The sequence below is a fragment of the Hesperophylax consimilis genome, chromosome 8, assembly GCF_061612785.1.
Source record: "Hesperophylax consimilis isolate HC1 chromosome 8, BYU_Hcon_1.0, whole genome shotgun sequence".
NCBI lineage: Eukaryota > Metazoa > Arthropoda > Insecta > Trichoptera > Limnephilidae > Hesperophylax > Hesperophylax consimilis.
The window spans coordinates 38,895,696-38,919,731 of NC_142843.1; the positions used below are offsets into that span (position 1 = coordinate 38,895,696).

The window sequence follows — 24,036 nt, forward strand, 5'->3', positions numbered from 1 at the left end:
ACGTTTTGTGCGATTGTTTGCCATAATTTTCCAAATTTATAGAACTTAAAAATGTAGGTGGATTCATTGGCTTTAAGTCGCACTTAACAGCTTCATATGTTTCCATATTAACATTTTGAGGAATACATTAATATTTTATTTTTATTTTAGTTTATTTAGGAAACATACAGTTTTACAAAAAAAAATAATTGAAAATAAAAAATAGAACATGATTTAAACCAGTTAAGTTCCATTTATAATATTTATAAAAGCTAGAAATTGATTAAAAGTAATAAAGTACATAGTGTGAAGTGTATGTGAAAAATGATTAAAAAGAGAATACTATACAATACAGAAGTAATATTTTTAACTTAGGTACATAGTAAGGTTAATTTGATTTTAAAAGATTTAAGGGTACAGTGGAAATTGTCAATATCGCTTAAGGCATTATAAGATTTGCAAATACGCCCGAGCAAGGAGTTTTGTGCGTATTTCGATTTGAAATGTTGTACACCAATCGCTCGTAAAATGATTGTAAATTTTAGTTATAAAATTAAGTTATCATATTAGTATATTTAGAGTATGTAATTGTTATTTAATCATTTTTTTAAAAGCATTCTGTATTTAAACTACTTTTACTGTAAATATATAAATATAGATTTTCGCACATTGTTGAAATGTGACGCTTGATCTTGTTTAGTTGCGTTAGTTTCTACTCGGTCTGTAGTTAACTTCATCCTATAAGTTTTTCCTTGCCTCCGAATTAAAAGAATCTACTTATCTCTCTACTCATTTACGGCTCCAAAGACTAAGATGGGCCGGACATGTGCACCGAATGCCAAGCACACGTGTACCAAAGAAGGTTCTAACAGGACACCCGGGAGGCAAACGAAAGGCGGGCAGACCTAGGCTGAGATGGGAGGACGATGTCAGGAAAGATGCCAGAGGACTACTCCATGTTGCAGATTGGAAGACGACGGCCGAGGACAGAGGGCGGTGGAGGCTCATGTTAAAGGAGGCCAAGGCTCGAAATGGGCTGTAGCGCCATTGAAGAAGAAGAAGAAGTTTCTACTCGGTCTGTAGTTAACTTCATCCTATAAGTTTTTCCTTGCCTCCGAATTAAAAGAATTCCGTAAAATAGTCGGACGACTACATAACACTCTTTTCAGATTAAAATCACCTCCTCTTACCCTTATCTCGCTTTCCGGATTTCATTTCTCGCTCTGTGCCCCTTTCTTCCAGGACCCACTAACTGGCTCTTAATTTATGTTAGTGTCTTTTCCCATGGGCCTTCACCTAATCCACAAGTTCTTAGAGGTGCATAAGATTACCGGCCTTGAGAACAGAAATTTCATCTGCAAACTGAAATTTAAAACTAGACCTTTTCATGTTTTACCTTTCTTTCTGACTAGACTAGACTAAAAGCCCTAATCAGGGCTTCACTAGAAATTATTTCTAGAGTATAAATTTAATAATATCTACGGATGATGCTATATTCTTACATGAGATCTCAACATATTTTTTGGGAACGTGTAATCAATATATTATTAACCTCTGCTATTGAGTTTTCTTTGGTCCCACAATTTTATCATTCGTTTATTTAATTAACTCATATTTGAGTGTTCATTTATTATAATATAGTAATTATCAATTATTCCAGACTGGGGTCATGGCAATGCCTTTAGTAAAATTTTAAATGTACATCAATATGTTAATGTAATATGTGCGGACCATTACGAAAAGATGCCTTTATTTCTTTAACACTTTACCCTTTTAATACTATCCCCATCCTTCCACGTTTGTCAACACGACCTACCACGTCAACGATTACGTTAAATTATGTTATCACATGCCTTAGTAATTTATGTAACTGCCTACGCGATTATTAGGGTAAAAGGTAAAAACGTAATGGTAATAAAATTTTGCACAGCTTTTTGAGATTTTTAGATCTATGGAATTTTTTCAGCTCTTAATGTAATTTTTACCAGAAGCTATAGAGCCTTGGAATATTCTTCTACCCTTAGCCAAAAAGTCAGGGCATCAGAACATGATTCTGACAGTCGGTAGACAAAAGCCGCTGCTTTTAGTGAGGCCTCCAAGCTGTCGGATAAGCTGTCAATATGCACAACTTTTTGAATAATGTTGTTCGTTATGCACAATAACTGGCTTATTAATGAATGGGGGTGACACGACTTAGCTCTTAGAACTGAAAAAATATCATGTACAAGATCCATAAACTCAATTAATTCGGTAAGAAACGGTTCCAGCATCGAGAAACAAAAGTTGTTAGTTATGACTGATGACTTCATAAACTAATTAACCCCCTTTTTAGTATCAAAAAGTGCATGCGGATGCCAACGTACATTAAAGTTATTTCGATTCGATATTGTCAATTTTTTAGTATTTTTAACTTTTATGTAGCAGTCTGACGTTTTTGAATGTCAATTCATGGAGGAGATATGCGCCAGTGTTGCCAGCGTATATCGAATTCTGATTTATTTTGTTATCAACATTCATCTGGATATCCACATAGTTTTTAGCGCATATCGAATTCTGATTTATTGTGTTATCAACATCCATCTGGATATCCACATAGTTTTTAGCGTATATCGAATTCTGATTTATTGTGTTATCAACATCCATCTGGATATCCACATAGTTTTTAGCGTATATCGAATGCTGATTCATTGTGTTATCAACATCCATCTGGATATCCACATAGTTATGTCTATCCATCTGAAATCGGATAGTTATCGATTTCACTGTTCTAGACCCTCACATTTTGAGTAGTAATTTTTTTGTTTTTATTTATTTGTTTTTTGTTATTGGAGATACCACTGATACAAACAGTAATGAACATCATAATAAAACACATTAATTGGAGAATTCGCCTGCATCCTAACTACTTCTCACAGATTAACATGGCAGCCTTTAAAATTAATAATAAGCCTTGGCAAATATAATATTAAAAAGTAAGTTATATTGACAATTTTAAATTTAAAAAAAAAGAAAAAAAGTGCACAATAATTATTAACAAATGTTTACAAATAATTTTTAGAGAATACCGGATAAAGTCAATCAATTGGAAAATAAATTAAACAGAAGAGTGAGAAAATACACAATGTGAAGGAAATATGTCAAGGTTGTAATTTTTATAGAAAAACAGCTTCAATTTTTCTACTAGTGGCATCATATTTCTTTATAAAAAATATTTCGGAACCCTTCAGGTTTTGATTTTGACTGAACAATTCACATATTCTTCTGATTGGATCCCTGTAAAACTAATTATGAATGTTAAAATGTTTATTGATTCAGTATTCAGAGTTACTCCATTCATAATTACAATTACATTCGATTCTCTACCTATGTGATTGGCAGGTGCTCGCTGCAGGTTGTGGCAATTATCGGACAAGCTCGGTGAATTCCGGAAACCTTATTCGTTTTAAATCCAATTAAAATAATGTCACCACGAAGAGAGACGGCGCACTGGAACATTTCCCAGTACCTAACTATCTATTGGGTCATACACATTGCAATGCAAGACTCGTACTCAATACTTTTTATTCCTCTCAGACCTGCTCGCCTGATCCAACTCTTCGACGTTCTCCCGTCAAAAAGGGCGTTAAAAAAGCATTAGCTAACTTTTTAAAGATATTGAATCAAGTTACCCTTTTATGGAGCATCCACTGAATTATTGGAACAACTTGTTTTGTCTAGATCCGGGCTTATTATAAATGCGCCACAGTATCCTGGCACGCTAGATTCTTCCATAATAAACCTGATCCCCAAGGAAGCGAGAAGTAAATCGTCGTACACAAAAGGGAGAGATTAAACAGTCAATGACTGAGTGTTGTCTTGTTATTCCTGCAGACATTTTGACATTATCTATTTTTCGACTTTCTGAAGTCGTGATAAACGGAAGTGTTTCTAGGAAATCTTCTAGCTACTGTATTACTTGGAAGTGTTTACATTCAATTTAACTTGGTAATAAATTGTGCTTCTGTTTGATTTATGTTTATATTATTGTAAATAACATAACGTGATCGATAACTTGACTCGTGTAGGCCCATTAAAAAAAATCTATTGCCTTTGAGAGATGTCGTTTTCATTTTTCCCTTACACCTGAAATTTAAGATATTTATTACCATCTGAAGTACCCGGCTTTAAAATTGTAGATTTGTACAAAAACAAACCCACTGTTCACTGTTCTGTTCACTTCCACGGGACACTCTCCCTAACATGATAATTTCTGTCCCCTAAATCTAAATCTTTTTCCATATCAAAATTTTTGTTTTCCCATGCAAATATATTTTTCTATAGAAGAAAATTTATTTTCCTATCGACAAAATTCAACTATTTTTACCTAAAAACTATCTTATATCATTGGAATTTCAAAAGAAGTAATTTATCTTTTTTACTTCTAAAATCACCCCGAATCGGACTTTACCCCGGTCACACTGTCTAGATAAATACATGTATTACTGGTTTTATCAAAATTATTATCTTTTCAATCAGAGCCAGCTTCACGTCTCGTTTGTAAGAAAATTTAAAAGGAAATGCATCTTAGTGCATAAAGGGTGACCCACTTTCATAATATTTTATCGTGTCATGCTTACTCTTCTGGTATTCCGCTTGTTGATATGACCTGATTCAATGCCAAGCTTTCTTGGAACGTTTCCTACTTCTACTTTCATCCTGATATGCGAAATACAAACTTTTGGCATTCTTTCATCCGTACATACCATCCGAAGATTCATATTACCTTGGTCAACGAACCTAAAGAAGTTGCGTATACCACCGCTCGCAACACAAAACTTTTGGGGGAAAATCTTTGCAAAAAATGTAGAGCTTTTTTTCCATTAGTGCCAAAATAAAATAAAAAGTTGTTATAACTTTCTTCTTTCGTTTTACAAAGCGTTTCTACAAATAAAATCACCCCTATTATTATTATTTCACCACAATCGGTCAGCTTGTCTATTGTTCTAAGTTTTATAGCATTACTCTTTTTTTCTTAAACGATAATTGGAACATGTTTCCATATGAATAACCACTATTAATAAGCATGACTCTGACGCCTCTAAGGCTGCGTATAAACAGTAGAAAAAATTTGCGTCCCGAACCACAAATTATGGGAATGGAATGCGCATGACGACTCGCAAGAGAAAAACTATGATTACACTAGAAAATCTTAATTATGATATTTATATATTTTTTTGCAATTAGAAATGGTTTGTTTTAAAAATGTTTGTTATGATGTTAATCTTAGATTTTTATGAATACACCAAGTTTATGAATACACCGAGCGTAGAACATGTGTATACGATGTCAAGGGTGAAAAGGTAAGCACATTTTCAAGGCGTTCTTTAGCACTGACTTAACTGAGCGTTTTATATAGCGAACTTTCGAATAACGATCTTCTCGGTCGAATGACGAAGACACATACGAGATGTAGGTTAGTCTTAGTATATCTCATACCTGTGGTCGAGACTGCATCCTACAGAAATCCATTCAATAGTATCCATCAGACGGTTTCCTATAAGCTACAAGTACAAGCTATAAGACCACTCCTCTCCGACATGCAATCCTGGGAGCCATAAAACTCCTAGCCACAAGAATGAAAATGCTTGATGAAATTATTCAGTGACTGAAGAACTCAGAACTGAAGAAGGAGAAGTAATCAATATTCAATTAAGTTGTCAAGTATTTTGGTGGTATTTCCATTAATTTTTTATCTCCGCTTTGTATTTTTAACAGCCCAAGAAAACGTTGTTTGCTTTAATTATTATCAGTAGAACGATAGGAAGGCGTTCGTCGATTGAATTAAATACCGATAATGGAATAATTAGAATTCTGATAGCTTGCAAAGGCTCCGATAAAGAGTGAATGGAAAGAAACGTTAACCCTTTAAGACCCAAATTATTTAATTTAATTATTATGATGATACAATTAAAATAATGCAATATATTTTTTAATTTTAATCTTACATTGTAAGAATAGTGACCTTTTTTGTTTAGTGACGGAAGTTGCGTGGTCTTAATGATATAATATATTTGCTATAGAAATTCTTCATAGACATAAAAATCACGATAGTTGAAAGTACAACATATTCCCAATAATCCTGATACTAAATATTTCTTTCGCAAAACACCACTACACTTACTGGGATAATAACAATATTAGGTACCTATTATAAGAAATTATAAGCATTACGTAATGATAATCATTTCCATAAATTCGTAATTCTACCCAAGCATTGTTATTTTTGTCCTCTTTATTTATACTCTAACGGTCTTACTAAAAAACGTTGTGAAATTTTTATTCAATTGATAAGCGACCCCGTATGTGAAAAAAGAGAGTAAAGAAACTGACACAAATAGTTCGTGGAAAGATATACACATTGTTACGGTATTAGGTATTTTAAATATTCTTTTTATTTCTTCTTTTTGAAGATGTTATAAAAACAAATACCATTTTAAAAAAGAATAATAATCTTTAACATTTTGGTGTTTAAAATAATCTTTGATATTTATAAATTGAAATATTTTAACTTCAAACACGAAAAAAGTTGGAAAAAAAACTCTATTTTTCCTCTCTCTAAACGTCGAAAAAATGAGAAGATACAAATTAAAGATAAAATTTTTGAAACACATATCTTTAATTTAGGGAATTGGCAATAAAAATGTCACCTCACTTTTATTCTTGTTCATAGAATAGAAAAATATAATTAAATATTATAATAATTCCCAGAGAATAACATCAACAAAAATGAGACTCTGAACGCATTGTTATCGCAATATAAATGTTGATTTCTATGATTTATACATACATGAAACATGTGCGTTATTAAAAAATGTTACTTTCAAAGAATTCTTATTAAATTCACGCAGTAACTGCAATAAAAGAATAATGTGTCCGAAATAACTTAACTTTTTCAAGACCGGAATTTCACGCGTCAGCCTGCGGAAATCCAACGTTGCCAGTTCTTTCGGGGCCCAGTTAAAGATATCTTTTATTAGTACCAACTAAAATCTATTTACAGTCTTTATACAATATGTAATAAAAACAATGTTTAACGAATTTGAAGTGGTTTTTCTTTAGTAAGGCTCTAATTTTTGATATCCACAAATAAATTCCCTGCTACTCTTCATGTTAAAGTCAAAATGCTATTGATTGACCTACCAATAGACACTTTCGGAGGAAATTTCAGTTCATTTCGTTTCACACTATATTTTACACTATAAATCCAGATAACTAAAAACATGTGTATATTTAATTATGTTAGTTGTAAGTCTCTAACACGCCACAGTTGTAAATATGTATGTTATTTTATGTCACTAGTTTTAAGCTAGTAGTTGTAAGTCTTAGTCGTAAATCACCAGCTATAAGTCTTGGATTTAAGTAACTAGTTATAATTAGAAATCTCAGTTGTAAGCCAATTATATTCATTTTATTTTATATTTAAGTAATATTGTATTTAAAACCTCATTTACAATTTCATATACACGGTTTTAAGGGACGTACTTAATTTACTTTAACTGTTGTTCACTTTACATTTTTTTGTAACAAAATTACTAATAAAGAATAAAATAGCGACCGGTTTCGAAACGTCCGTGTCATTAACTAGCTGTTTTAAAACTAAATTTTTAAGTGCAGAAATATGGGGTTTTATTTAGTTTGGTTCTTTGGTGGGAGGGGGTTTCCCTCTCAACACCCCCCCCCTCCCTCAAATCCCCTCCCACCAAAGAACCAAACTAAATAAAACCTCATATTTCTGCACTTAAAAATTTAGTTTTAAAATAGCTAGTTAATGACACGGACGTGTCGAAACCGGTCGCTAATTAAATAAAATTTATACGTAACAAATGTACATTGTGAATAATAAAACTCATTAAAAACAAAAATGTCTAGAAATTGTTACATAGTGAATGCCAAAGAAATACAAAAAAAGAATATATACACAAAAACACACATTTTTACTAGATAATTGTATTCCATACATTAAATCCACCTTACTTTTTTGTCATTTCATATAAGAAATAATTAATATAGGTTTCATAAGTTTTTTAAAATGTTGTTAGAACTTTTGGTTTAGTAACGGTTCACATTTTAATTCTACTGTGGTTAACTTCTAGATTTTAATATAAAGCATAGTATTTTCTCTTTCCATCACCGTTAAGATTATATTTCTCACCACAACTGTAAGAGAGACACAACGATAAATGAGTTATTGCCTGAAGAATTAACGTAAGAATAATATTTGTAAGGTTTAAAATTACTGGATTGTAAAACCTAATTTCTATGTACCTACATAAAAAAAATCACATTAATAAATACTCTAAATGTAATAAATAATATTAACAGTTTTTAAAATCAATTTTATCTTATTTCGATATCGATAAACCATAAAGATTCCAAGAGGTAATAAATGAATATAAAATATTATCGGTAATAAAATAAAACCATCATCCATTCACTGATGGAAAACAATTCTGACGACTATTTGAAACAACGTTCAGTAATCAATTACTCATAAATTGCCGCAATAATTATATTATTTAAATATACAGGTAATTAAAACTAACGTAGTAGTAACATCAATTTAAAATAAACAGTTAAAATGGTCGACTATTATCCGATCCATTTTAGCGTGACGTGACTAAATAAAATAAAAATTGCTGTATCACCCCGTGACCAAATTGAGTATATTTTATGTTGACAATTTTTTAATCGTCAGTCACAAATTTACCGGCGTCGATCCCAAAATACGTCAAATCCAAATTTATTACCGAAAATTACATTTATCATTTTATTATTTTAAGGCAAATGTTGCCACTAAATAAACTGAAGGATCTCCAGCGTTATTTTTGACATATTAAATTGTTATAAATGGTATTGCCCCGCATGAAGTCAGGTCACAATACGACATGTTCTAATTGCGTACAGAAAGATTTATGTAAGGTTAGTTTGGTCTATTCCCTCAGAAGTGCCGAGTTTAGCTGGCTGTCGAGAGGAGAGCATTGATTCATAGATCACGATGATTAATTGTTGAACTGCTTTGAGCTAATTGCTTGATGTATGTGGAATATGATTTGTGAAACCAGCGATTCCCAAAGTCGACGGTAGTCTCTTGGGGACATGGGGCGTTGCGTTGGCCGCCTCGGTTCAATTGGGTATTTTCACACATAATAGATACCGTTAAAGATGTGTTTAAGATTAAGGCCAGTTGTTTAGCACAATTTAAGAAATATATTTTTTTGTAATATTGCCTTTTCTGTTCCTTAATAAATCTTTTTAATTTTATAACTGATTTTTTTAAATAAATACACTCAGAATATATTTCAATTGATTTTATTGCCTGTTGTTTGATTCACTTCAAAAAGCTTCCAAAGCTTGTGTTAACCGTCGGAGTTTTTATTTACATAATTTAATATAATTAACTTTTCGACTCGACAATATATATATAAATATTTTAGAAAATTGAAAACTGAAAGTGTTCAAAAGAAATAATTTATAAATCGGGAAAAATTCTAAATTCGGGCTTAAAATACCAAGGGATGGTACCGTTCCCTTGTATTGTGTGTAGTCATAATGTTTTTTTTTATTTTAAAAAGAAAGTCAAACATTCCCAGGTTACGAATAACCTGACAATATTTTAAAATCTCCTACTACCACCACAGTAAGCTGAAAATGTTGCTTGTGTTGTGATGGAGGACTTAGTCAGCCGAGGAATTGAACATACTACGCCTGGGTGGGACCCAAACGCGATGTCAACTCGGCCACCGACCGGTCGAATATGCTTAGTACTTCTTCGGTAGCAACCGGTTTATTAGTAATTGTTATTATTAAGCTATTCATTCAGTTTATGCGAGTATACCTACCAAATATAATTTGTGTGTATAACAAACTTAAGTATTGTGTGTAGTCTTTGTTATGAATGTTATCTCTTGGTTTAAACTGCGAATGACAACATTTATCACTGAGTTATAAATCGTTTTTTTTTTGCTCTATTTTTGGTCTTTAATTTTGCCTTTAGTGACGCGTGTAGCAGCCTCGCGTCGCTCAAGAATGAAATCATCGACGTAATCCGAAGAAACACGTGTTGTGAATGAAAAGGGAAGATAAATTGCCTTAAATATTCCAAGCATTGTAATAAAACCTCAAACGCTCTCGCAAGAAGAAACACGGCCGCGGAAAGTGATACAAATATATTTTTTGTGAAATGAAACGTGAATATAAAAATCACTTTAGGTACATTTTGGCACAAATATATTTATTGAATTTGAAAAAAAAATTAAACTTAATAGTATCTATGGAGTTGTAATACAAATTAACTGAAGGTCATGGGGTAAGAAAGGAGATAAGAGCGGAAGGTTGGGAAGTACCTAACTGGCTATACTGAATGTGCTATTTATTGCCTTAAAAAGCGGTATAAAGGCGGGCTTATTTTCAGGTGGAATTTTCTTTCACCCAATCCGCACTGCTATACCTATACTTGTGAGAATAAAAAAATAATATAACCTAATATCTAAGCCAAACCGATAGGTAACAAATATACATGGTGTCCGGAAACTAGTGGTACAAGCGGGAAACTGGTGAATCTACATCACTAAGAGAACCCATTTTGGGTTGCAAGTTTATTTGTTATTGGATAACCAACACCTCTGCCATAGGTCACCCCAGATAGTTCGCTACGTTTGTTGACTTAGCATGGGTGCTCGGGCGCAGGGGCCCATCGCCATCGATGGGATTCAGTGATCCCTAGATTTCTACCCACTCCTCAGACCTTTTCCTTACCTGAACTTCCTCTTCTTTCTTTCCTTAAAAGATCCTCCACACAGCATCCTAAAAGATGACATAGGTCCCGTCTTTCCGTATGCCATGCTTGCTGCCGATTTTATCCCCCTAGGTGCGTCAAAAGACGTTTCACAACGAAAATTCCGAAAACGAAAGTATAAAACAAGGACTTTGTTTTTTATGTAAATACACAGTTTGCTTCCGAGATTGATGAAATTACGCACACTTGATGTTCAAATAAGAGAAAAATTACTGATTTATATCTGATTTCCGAATAACACTGCGAACAGCCTGGCCAACGATAGTGTGAGAAAAAATAAATATTGGTAATATTATTCTCAAATATTGTAATAAATATGTAAATGACATTGTGCCTGCAGTATGTCTTGTATCTTTTTGTGATCTAAACTCATGAAATGTACATCTCGTCGCATTACAAACTGATTGCATCCTGCTTTACGACCGCATTCTAAGTAATGATTAACCCTTCGCCATTGTAGGTTACTCAGATTGCCTCCGAACAATCTATAGTCGTCCGTCCGATACTAGTCGTAAATATCCGGCTTAGTAACTGTCGACAAACTGTTCCACATTGTACCGACAAAACCCGGATTAAGTGCAGTCTTGCCCTCCACGAGTCCTTACCTATTTCTGAATGAGGGCCTCTTATAAATACAACACTCCTAATCTATGTAAATCCCCTTTTAAGAGTTGTCACGATTCTAATTCTCCTGGTTCTACAAATCTACACGGTGCTGGATTAAACCCAGTTGGAGACATCAACAAAAATAAGTTTATTTAAATTAATTCAAAGATTACTCTTTGTGGCAAAGGTGAAGAATACTGTATTATTTTATATGGAACAAGAAATGATTTATCTAAATTATCTAGAAGGGATTTGGGGTCCTAAATTGGTATGTATTATAAATATGTAGAGTGGCGCTAGAAAAATATTTGTGTTGAAATTCTTATTTCTGACAAACATCTTCTGTGAAATATTACAGTTGTCGTAAAGCTAGTTTTTCATATTCCAGCAATATAGAACTGTGTCTTTTGTTTATTGTTTATAGCTAGACTGATGATGTTAGGGGCAGAGCATTAATGTAGGTATTAAGTTCTCCACCCAGAGCTTTTGAATTCGAAAAAAGATATTGGAAATATTTTTTTTATTTTGCATTAGTTGAAACCTTGCAGTAAATGAATTGACATTTCTGCTACTTCCCCATTCGAGCCTTCCCTTAGCCTCGCAACGTTCCTATAATAAGGATTCTATAGTTGCCCTAGCTCCGATAACGGCAGTTGAAACTGTTCGAACTGAATTACATCAAAAACATACTAATTATTCTTTTTTTCTTTTTTTTCAGGCGTGGCAACATGCGTTGAAGTGCACTTCGAGAACAAGGACGGAGGCTTCTTTTTGAAGCACTCCGGCCGCGGTGCCGGGGGACCGGGGAGCGGTTCCGGAGGGGTGGGTGCCGCTCCCCTCTCCGTGGACCGCTTCACGGTCTTCCAAACCGCCCGAGCCGTGTCTGTCCGGGCCTCCTACGGGCCCTTCTCTACCAAGCAGACTGTCCCGGCCAGATCCCTAGTACCAGACCCGCTGGCTCCATTCCCCGGATCAAAAAATTCATCACTGGATCAAACGCCTCTCAGACTTGACATGTCAGCTCATGTCGTTGCGAGAGAGATACCAAGGGACGCTCCCGTGATAAGGGTACTTTTTCATGCAGGCGGAGAAGCCGGTGGTAGAGTTTGTGGTGTTGTTCACGCTACTATGACTAACAGGCCAGCTCTCGCAGGAGCTTGTAGTCCAGAGGGAGGGGAAGGTGCTTGTTTGGCACAGCTGGAAGTGCCGGCCAGTTGGTGGGGAGCACACACATCTCCGTCCACTTCCAAAGACGGAAAGCCCTTGCCTCCGCTGAAGCAGCCGCCAAGGATGATTCAACTGGCGTACTCTGTATTGGAACCTCGTACGGCGGACCCTGAAGGTGGTGGATGCTTACCAAGAGTGCAGGTGAGGCATTGTCATTAATTTTTATTTTCTTTTGAAATTTTATTATTATTTTGTCACAATCATATAAAATAACCCTGGTAAATGTAAGTAAGCATGTACTGTCTTTTAAATCTTTTTTTCTTTCTATCTTTTTTACAAATTTGTACATTTGAGTGTAAATCAAAGTTACATTACGGAACTAAATAACCATTACGCCGTTTCCCCGCAGGGGTAGGCAGAGAGGACAGACCGCTAAGGAACTCGATCTCGGCACACACTACTTGCCTCATTCATATTCATGTATCTGAATCTTGGCATAGCCGAACTCAAGTATTTAATTCACTTGATCGCGCTATGTTTTCCTCGGGCTTCCCTGTCTTTTGCTACTATTCAAATTTGCGTCATATATTCTTCTTACACTTCTTTCTTCTTTCATTCGCTTCACATGCCCAAACCACCTAAGACAACCTACATTTATCACACGATCATACATGGTTTTAGCACACATACGCCTCAGAGATCTCATTTCTACGGCATTCAGGAGTACGGAACGTGAACATTGCCTAATTGGTACATGGAATATTACAGAACTATTTGCGTAAAATTAGTTTCATGACATTAGTTTCACGTGTAAAGATATAGTTTCATCATGCATACATTAGTTTTATGAAACTAAATAATATTCGCGCCCCATGTGATTTTTCGGCAACACTAGTGAGATGCAACTATTTTTTTCGTACGAAACGTGATGGCACTGTTGTCGCGAACGCATTATGTTATAGTTGGCATATTGATACATCAAGATAGCTTTTATGCTGATTCACGACACACAAATTTATGCAATTTCCCAAGTGTTTGGAATCGTGAAATTCATTTTTACTTTTTACGAATATGAAAAATGATTTTGTCTGTTTCTTGAAAAAGCTCTCGATTTGTATTTAGTTCGCTTGACATCACTTCTATTTTTGGTGTGGTATGAAAGTCATTCTTGTTCAAACATGTCGCTATTAAAATAATTTATTGTTTTAGTGAACAGACCAGTCAGAGATGCGTAATACCGAGCTATCTCACGAGATTCTCTTTTTGTTTAGTTGTGTAAAGTCGAGCGGCACAGAAGTGAGATGAAGGAAGTTCATGAATACTGATGCGGTAGTTGCACGTTCCAGTCATTCAGTCTTCATTCGTCATCTGGGCGATCATACTAAATACATCCTCTGCATTTCTCAACACCAATTAGTCGGACATCCTGTTTTCTCCGCAGATCCAACCAGCCACCCGCCTCGGCTCCGTGCAACTGGTCCCCGCGAGGGCACCTCACCGGGACCTCCGGGCAGATGACTTCATCACGCTGATGGCGCCAAGGGCTCCACTCTACCCGCTGGCGAGGTTCCACCTGCCGGTCTTCGTGAGGCACGCAGACGCCCCGATCACATATTTTGTCATGAGGTAGGTGTTGGTGCAATAATTACAATAAATTTATAGCTTCCAACGAGAGCTCCGTTGTAACCTCTCTTTTTATTACATGCGTCATTTATAAAGATAATGAAGAGGTTATAACAATTCTAATCAGAGGTATGCCTTCACTGTTCAGTGTTCAGTGTTCAGTGTACCTTTCCCAAACCGTACATATTTCTTTAAAAATCTAAGAAATGTGATAAACAAACAAGGATATGACAAAAAATCTACTATGTTATTTTCGAATTGAATATGGAATTATAAGATGGGGATCTACTAGATATACATAATTTTATTTATTTATTCAAAAAAACAGTTTTTAACATAAAAAACGTACTCTGCACATCTCATTAGGGCATTCCTGTATCAAGATGTGCAGCTTTACAATTATATCATTTAAAACAATACATATATGTAAACTTAATATAATAACATTACATTTAAACCTAAAAAAGAAAAGTTTATGACACGGTCGTTTCGTGACCGGTAGACAAAAGTAAACAATATTTTAGTAACAAATGTACAAAAAATAAAAACAAAAATGTCAACAAAAGAAGCATTGGTAAGTAAGTTGACAACAATAAAATTCTTCTGTTAACTAAAGTACAAGGTACCTGTGCTGGCTATCAGACACAAGCATAGGGTAACCATACTAACAATTAAAACATGGATAGTATGAATAATAAATTATAAGAAAAAATAAAACAACTAAATAAAAATAGGTAAATAATAACCGATAATCTGAATACAATTAAAAAATGAATCATAAAGACCATACACTACATTGTGTCTATAGAATATTATGATGAACCTGTCAACACAGCTTCTAACTTCTAACCTAACAATGTAAAACACTGCCACCATGGGTGGAACTACGGTGGAGACTCCCAAGGAGGATATTGTGTTTCCACCTATGACGGCAGAATCCTGGGCGGGTCCTGTCGCAGAGGATAGAAGGGCAAAGCGTGCTGCCTTTAAAACAGCACTAAAACAATGCCAAAATAACTCGACTCAACTCCAGATGGACAAAATAGCAGGGGATCTAGATAATCGTGACTTCAAGAAATTTTGGAACAATTCAAATAAACTGTTGAACATGCGTTGTAAAATCTCGTGCAACATACACGGAGAGACGAATCCAGAAGTAATTGCAAACATTTTTAAAGAACATTTTGCAACTACTACACCGACTATCGACTCAAGTGAATCACATTTAACTGCTTATGATGATATCGATCTCACCATCACAACTAACATGATAAAATCGGCCATTAGTAACATGAAATCTGGAACGTCTGCAGGGTATGATGGTTTAAGCACCGAACACGTCAAACATGCAGGGTCGACGATTATGGGACTTCTGGCAACACTGTTCACCGACATCATAAAGAGTGGCTATCTACCCAAAGACATGACGAAGACAATTATTATACCGATAATAAAATCCAAACTGGCAGACATAACTTTACAGGAAAACTACAGACCGATATCCATCGCCACGGCCATCGCTAGAATATTTGAACGAGTTCTCTTAGATCAAGTCGGATACCATATGACAACGAAAGATAATCAGATGGGTTTCAAGAGAGAATGCTCTACTGACTCAGCTATATTTTGCGTAAAAAGAACGTTAGAATACTACAGGAAGAAGAAAACAACAACTTACGCATGCTTTCTGGACCTTAGTAAGGCATTCGACAGAGTTTCCCACCCCTTATTATGGAAAAAACTAAAGGAAAGAGGGATACCATGGAAAGTGGTAAAAATTCTCGAATCATGGCACCGTCAGCAAGAAAACCTTGTAAAGTGGAAAGACGGATTCTCAGAACCCTATTTCTTAAAAAGCGGGGTCAGACAGGGAGGATGTATGTCCCCAGTACTGTTTAACCTATACATGGACGAATTAACCCACAGATTAAACAATGCTGGAGTGGGCTGCCACATCGGAGGTCTATGTGTTAATAATATGAGCTACGCAGATGATATGGTTCTGATGGCACCGTCAATACGGGGATTGAGAATTCTCCTGAAAATCTGTGAAGAATTTGCTCACGAAACCAACATGATCTATAATGCGAAAAAAACAGCACTGTTGGTCATAAAACACGGGGAAGGCCCAAAAAACATTCCCCCTGTCTTTTTGAATGGTGAGATTCTGAAAACAGTAGAAACCACAAAATATCTAGGACATGTCATCAACAACAAGTTAACGGATGATGAAGATATTGACAGGCAGAGGCGTGTACTGAGTATAAAATGTAACATGCTCAGTAGAAGATTTGGGCTCTGTAGTCCACGAGTGAAAAGGACGCTCTTCATAGCATTTTGCACCACCCTGTACACATGCGAGCTCTGGGCTAATTTCAAGAAAAGAACAATGGAAAGGCTTCGGGTGCAATATAACAACGCTTACCGATTGATGTTCGGACTCCCCAGGCACTGCAGTGCCTCCTCTATGTTTACAGAAGGGCGAGTTCCAGGATTTGCAGCTCTGTTAAGAACCAGGATTGCAGGACTGAGGGGAAGGATAAACCATTCCAGAAACATTCTTATCATAGAATCCCGTCTGACTTCAGGATCGAGCATTGAAGACCATTGGAGAAAGATACTTGCTCCCACAATCTTAGATCCGATGGATTCCCGTGTCTCTCTGGTTTAATTTCATCTTCAATTTAATTTTTAATTTTCAATCCCTTTTTATTTATTTTACTATATGTAAATATTATCTGTACTTATATCCTCTATGGGATGTGTGGGATTGCACTAACCTCCCCACATCCTGGAATAAAGAATTTATTATTATTATTATAACACCCATGCGAACACCTCGGCACAGGTTCTCCTAGTGAGGTGTTCACAGAACTTTACTACCTAAGCTTCAATCATATATATACAGTTGCATATCACATTTCATTCTATTACCACGTTTTATATATGGAACATATATCTGTATTACTTGTACCCAATGTCAATATGTATACATATAAACTGTATGTATAAGTGAATAGTTAAATAAATAAATAAGTAAATACAAGTACTCATAAGAATGTATTCGATTCGATCGAAAATAACTGTGACAGATATGCGGTCTACTAGGTCACACAAGATCGCATCAAATTGACAAGAAAAAAAAAATCAATTTATAATTCCACATTCGGAGAAAGAAACCACATATATTTTGCAACAAAACTCCACAACATCCATCCCTCAGATAAACAACGAATAAAACAGTTTAATAAATACAATTCAAGAACAGTGTGACTGAGATAGGTTAATGAAAAAACCCAATATACCACTAAAACGACATCGAATACGCACTTTATTAAATAGCTTTAGTCCGCTTCAGTGACCTCAGCACCCCTAGTGAGAAGGACAAGGAAATAAACATTATTATACTTTTCTAAATAATACTCTTTTGTATGTTCACATGTTAATTATATAGCCACTAAAACAAATATACAATCACACGGTTGTGCCAACTGGGAAAATTATTTATGACATGTCCACTCTGCGTCTACTGGCATACCGTCATCTTGCATAAATTGTTGTTTTTACGCTTGAATGAATTTCTGCAGCATATAAATTTACTCCCACCGGATTAATGAAGAGAAGTGAGGTTGGCTTGAGAAATGTGTGGTACCCAACATGGCATACATCCGACGTGCTCGATTGATAGAGCAATCAAAATAATTCTAGTAAATTGATAATTTGTGCAACTCCGATTTCATGTAGATTTCCTTCGGGGTGAATCAATATGCCTGAAGAATCATAACAAAACATTGATATGTAATGCTTCCAACTATTTTCTGAATCATGTATTTTATTAAATTTTTTAATTAACCTCTTGGGAAAATTTGGACAGAAAACGAACAAACTGTACAACCTTTTTGTGAGATATATATATTCCAGCCTAACACTGTGAAGTTACAATTACTTTTATGATACCTCTGTCTAATTTATTATGTTTTTAGCTTAGTGTAAAGTAGTAATTGCATTGCACGATAAAAACTATCGGCAAGCGACTTTAAAACGTTAATCTTAAACACGTACATCGACTTGTAATACAAATATCTGAAAGACTATTTCATCTGCTTTCAAGGAACAGTATATTATTTTAAAATGCGTTAAAAATCACATTTATGTAAAATCAAATTTAATTTGAACATCTTTTCCGCGCAAACCGCATTATCACATTTCTATGTGATAATGCGGTCCTACATTGATAAATGTTAGTATTTATGGGTTAACTAAATTTTATTGATTATTTGATTGGTGTGAAATTGTGTTAATGCCTGATAATATTTATTCAAGTTATAACTTTAACCGGATTCCTTTATTTTGATGTTGTCTGATTAAAACTTGCGATTAAAGACAATTATTCAATATTCAGTTAGCTTACTCAAATAAAATACCTACCCAAAAGGAATCGTAACGAAAACATTTCCATGTTTATTGTTTATTATGTTTATTAAAGCTCATATTTTGTTAATCTCCATTAATTATTCTTCATTAGGTCACTGCACACGAGTAGCGGGTAGTGGTAGTGAATAGCGAGTAGAACCTTCCCGCCTGTCTCTGCTGTGCCGTCTGGACGTCTCTTGTATTTTGAATATCTTTCCTGACTGAATAAATTAGCGGCGAAACAGGAAGTAGCAGTGGCGCTAAGACATTAGCACAGAGCAGGAACTTCCTCCAGTACATTCCGCGAACACAGTAGGCTCCGGTTAATGTGATCGCTGATCAGGTTGGTTCGAACTGTATCTGAGTAGATTAAGCGGCGGCAGTATTACCGGTAAAGTAATTTAATGAGATAGAATTTTTTATGTGAACACCACACAAGATCCCCAACTTCTCCCAACCGTCTGCAGCCAATGAGATTATAGCATTCCTAATTGCGGAAAGGTTGTGAGGCTGAAGGTAGTGGGGAGGGGAAGGAGACGGGGGAGATTAAGGTAAGAATTACCTGGCTATACGGATATGGTGACCAAACACGGCTAAAGCCTTGGGGCTTAAAGGGTTGCCTTTTCAAGCAACGTTTCAATTCTGAATGGTGTTCTTACACCAGGGCGATATTGATAATATCTTCTACTCTGGAATGTGCCGCAATTATACCTTATATTATTTTTAATGATTTTATTATGAAATAACATAAATTAATCAATTAAAATTTACTTGCGCACGCCGGGATTTGAACCCGCAACCTCCGGATTAATAGTTAAGATCCTTACTCCTCGACCACAGAGGACATCAATAGTTTTTATTTACCTTAAATATTAAAATTGTTGTAACGATCCCGACCAAAGGCGTATTATTTGAGAATGATTCGCCATTCTATTGTTTTATCCTAGTGAAGGTATTATTTTTTATCATCGTTGTCTCTTATTTTCTTGGATGACAAGAGTTAAGATTAATTTAGGAGTTAAATAAGGAAATTACCTGTCTTAAATCTAAGGGAAAAGGGAAAGGTCATTAAACTGGTTCAACCTATCTGAAAACTGTACTCTTTGTTTGAACTATGTCTAATCGCTTCACCCTATTTCTTAAAAAATATTACATATTTTGTACACACAAATCTGAACTGCGGCGGGCGCGGGTTACGGCGAAATACCGTTATTTCATGAAACTTTACGTCCCGTAAGAATTAAGCAGATTAAGCGGCTGATTCCATAAACCAGTGAACACATTAACCATCGGCTACTGTTTTTCAAGCTACTGTTCAATTTACGCTGTTCGAACACGGTGGTCGGAATTCTTTAGTCGCTCCGTGCGGCGCGGATTTTATGTTATAATCTGTTTCTACCAAATAAATTATTCTTTAGGATTGCTGTATGTTCCTTCTGTATGTTGTAAATAATATTTTTTTTATAATTAAAAAAAATTCCAAGATATAATGTCCTGAGTACCGACGGAGTCAAATTGGCGTTAAGTGAGAAATAGCTATTGAAGGACACCGTGAATAATTGTGGTCTAAAAATATACATAAATAATAATCTTTCTTTAAAAACGGCAAACACAAGCTTAGGAAAAAGACACCACAACTACTTGGAAAAAAAGCATTGAACAATCTTTCACTCGATGTAAAAAATGACAGAAACAAAAAAAAAACATTTCAGATACGAAATCAAAAGCTGGAAAAAAATTATAACGTAAAAGAATAAACGTATCACACTTCATTATATACAACCGTATCTCATAATATTTTCCGTTGTTTTTTCATTACCGCCTTTATTATTGTATTTATGTTTAGTTTATTTTATTAATTCTTTGAATTTTATTAAATTGTAAAATCAGTACGAGAAAAGTACCCAGTGAGGTCCACATTATCATATTATAATATTTAAAACACTTCACTTATTTTATTTTTATTGATAACATTATGGTATCAATAAAAATAAAATAAGTGAAAATAGAAAAAATATCTACTTCATAAAAACTTATGATATCCTGAAAATTAGAAGCTTGACACTTACGCCTTTTAGGATTGGGACAGCGATATTTCATTCACTGAAATCTCCTTCGTGAGATGCGAACTTCAACCTGTTAATTATTCCTTTTAATCCGTCTCTCGGCCACCTCAGTCTTTTTTAATAATTTCATTCTTCCTTAGAATTGTTGAATAATTCAAACCTTGGCTCCTTGCACGGGTAGAGGTAGGTCCACACTTAGTAGCGGCAGAGCCCGCCAGATGGTGCTTTAATCAACCGGAAGTTCCTCCCCACCCCCTTCACCGCCTTCCCGGCTTTCCCGCGCGATTCCCGTTTCCGGGGCATTATTCAAAGCCTTACAATATAAGAAGGCTTCCTAATGTACACTGGTTATACGATAACCTTTTTTTATTTTTAGCCATTGAGAATTTATTTTTAGTATTTCATTTTATATCGCGCTTTAATAAATTATTGTGAAAATACTCATCCAGTTAAATTAAAGGAAAAAAATTCTTTTCCAACAAGATGTTTTTTATATTTCTTGGATTCATAATACTTTAATTCTCCGATAAAGTAAATTACTGGTTTAAGGGGATATCAAAAAAGGTTTATAAAATGTAAACGACAGTTAATAATCTTCTATCTATATAAATAAAAATGGAAATGTTCGTTTGTTCAAAATCTTAAATCTTCGAAAGTTCTACAACTTTGAAATTTTGACACAAAGTAGCATTCAAATACGTGTGTTTTCACCTGTTAAAATTAAAAAAAATACTTTTTTGAAAAACATAGCCATCTATTGGACGTAAAAGCAACAGGCGCTATTATTCCTCTATCTTCACAGACAAAATGAGCCACAACAACGTGGAGGGGTAGAGCTAGTACATAATAAAATCGTGTTCGAAGTACGAACATCATTCAATGTCAGTTTTTTCCGTTGCTTGAAATGGCTTTAGCTATGTTTAATGACTTTCCAGGTAATATGAAAACATCCTCTTTTACGTATTCTTACACCATCCCTCTTTAGCCTCACTACATTTCTAAATAGGGAGGCAATACAGATAAATAAAAATAAAACAAATTAACCGCTATTTAAAAACACTATATTAGCTTATTTAGCAATTTCTAAGGTCCAGTTGTAACGCAGGTATTCACGTGTGATAAAGTCATGTAATGTCCATTCAGCGCCATTTTTCTCCCAAAGTCCCCGCTAAATGCCGATTCTAGGTGCGTGTCAGCCATAGACATATGAATTCCTATGTCTGTGGTGTCAGCTTATTATCAAATTTTAATAAGATGGCAAGGTAATAACGGTAAATATGGAGTTAAAAAAGCATAAGGAGTACAAGACAAAAAGAAGAACTTTTCATGAGAGCGAATTCATATTTATAAACTGTGGGATTCTAAGGACGGGGTGGTTTCGGAGAATTTGAACAATTCTTCAAATTTCAAAGTTAATTTTCAAGTTCTGTGAAAGATTTTTTTCAAGTTCTGTTTTTATTTCAGTTCTGTCAAGCAACTAGCCTACGCTGATATAATAATAGAACTTGAATAGGACTTTCACAGAATCCGGAAATGAATGTTGAAATTTGATGAATTGTTTAAATTCCCCGAAACAACCCGTCCATAATATTCTATCGGGTGATTGAGTAACAAATGCCTATTTTTAATTGAAATATGTCATTAAGATATTTTTTTATATTGATATCGCGTTAAGATTGAAAAAATGAAAAAAAAACAGGACTCAGAAAACTCTTTAAAAACAGGACTCATACTCTTTATACCTAGCATGATAGTCATGATAGTTGTACTCTTATGTTGATCACAATTTGTTCAATAGCTGAAACGGACTTAGAATCGGCATTTAACGGGGACCTTTAAACTGTCAAAAAAATAAAATGGCGCTGAATGGCCATTTGATGACAATGTTACATTTGAATTTTTGTGAAAAAACCCAAATTCTTAGGACGGGTTGTTTCAGAGAATTTGAACAATTCTCCAAATATTAAAGTTAATTTTCAAGTTCGCAATGTTTTACAGTCGTTGGCATCGCATCGCCATCATAGAAACATTTTGGGGATACTAGTCCAAAATAATTCCCCAGAAGTGGCCTTCGCTTTGTACAATTAATCATTATCTGAATATTCTAATTTTATTTAGGACGGGTTGTTTTGGAGAAATTGAACAATTTTGAAGAATGAAAATTGAAAAAAAAATTCAAACTTAATTTTTAAGTTGTGAAAGATTTTTTCAAGTTCTCTTATTATTTCAGATCTGTCAAGCAACTAGCTTATAGTGATATGATTTCAGAACTTGAATAGGACTTTCACGGAACCAGAAAATGAACGTTGCAATTTGATGAATTGTTCAAATTCTGTGAAACAACCCATCCTTACCACGGGTTGTCTAGGAGCATTTGAACAATTCTTCAAATTTCAGAGTATATTTTTAAGTTCTGTGAAAGTTCTTTTCAAGTTCTGTTAAGTAACTGGTCGCTCAGATCAGGGACTTAGGTGTTATATTTGATGAAAAGTTAACATTCACTCTGCATGTAAATGATATAACAAAGAGAGCTATAAAAATGCTTGGTTTCATATGCAGAACGGCGAGTGATTTCAAGTCACTTGAATGTTTGAAAACATTGTACACTTCTTTAGTAAGAAGCCAGGTAGAGTATAATTCGCCTATTTGGTCCCCATTGTATAAAACGCATTCTGACAATATTGAAAGGGTACAGCACAAATTTCTAAGATTTATTAACTTTAAACTGAATATTCCAATTCAAAATATTAACTATTTTCTTTTGATGAAACAACTTAACTTAATAACGCTATCAGATAGTCGGATCATCTCTGACCTTGTACTTTTAAATAAAATTATTAATAATTCCATTGAAAACCCTGAAATTCTCGCCAAAATAAAATTTTACGTACCAACTAGAAATACGAGGCAAAGTGCTACATTTTTCTGTGACAATTTTAAAACCAACTATGAAGCTCATACACCTATAAATAGACTACATCATTTTGGCAATAAATTTGGGAATATTGTAGACATGCTTAAAGATTCCGTATTAGTTATAAAACGAAATCTTTTTAATAATTTTACTGAGATGTATGAATTCACAACTCCGTAGTGAATAAACTTTTGTTTTATATGTATATGTTCCTTAATACATATTTAGCTTTCCGTAATCCACACTATTAATTTGAATTTACCTTAATTTAATCAAAAGTCATAATTTATTGTAAACTATGTAACACAACTGTATTACTTGTTAAATACTTTTGTAAAAGCCCATTAGGGCGTAAATAAATAAATAAATAAATAATGATATAATACAAGAAATTGAATAGGACTTTCACAGAAGTCGCAAATTAACGTTGAAAT

At 34.5% G+C, this 24,036-nt stretch overlaps 1 protein-coding gene across 4 annotated transcripts in view; it reads left to right on the top strand.

The window, feature by feature from the left end:
* dtn (transmembrane protein 132C dtn) overlaps positions 1–24,036 on the top strand; it is a 455,092-nt gene that overhangs the window by 367,921 nt on the left and 63,135 nt on the right. For all 4 annotated transcript variants that reach the window (XM_089634237.1, XM_089634240.1, XM_089634238.1 and 1 more), the window contains exons 2-3: positions 12,138–12,787; positions 14,028–14,212. In XM_089634237.1, the coding sequence (XP_089490363.1) occupies positions 12,138–12,787; positions 14,028–14,212 (835 nt within the window). The remainder of the gene's footprint in view (positions 1–12,137; positions 12,788–14,027; positions 14,213–24,036) is intronic.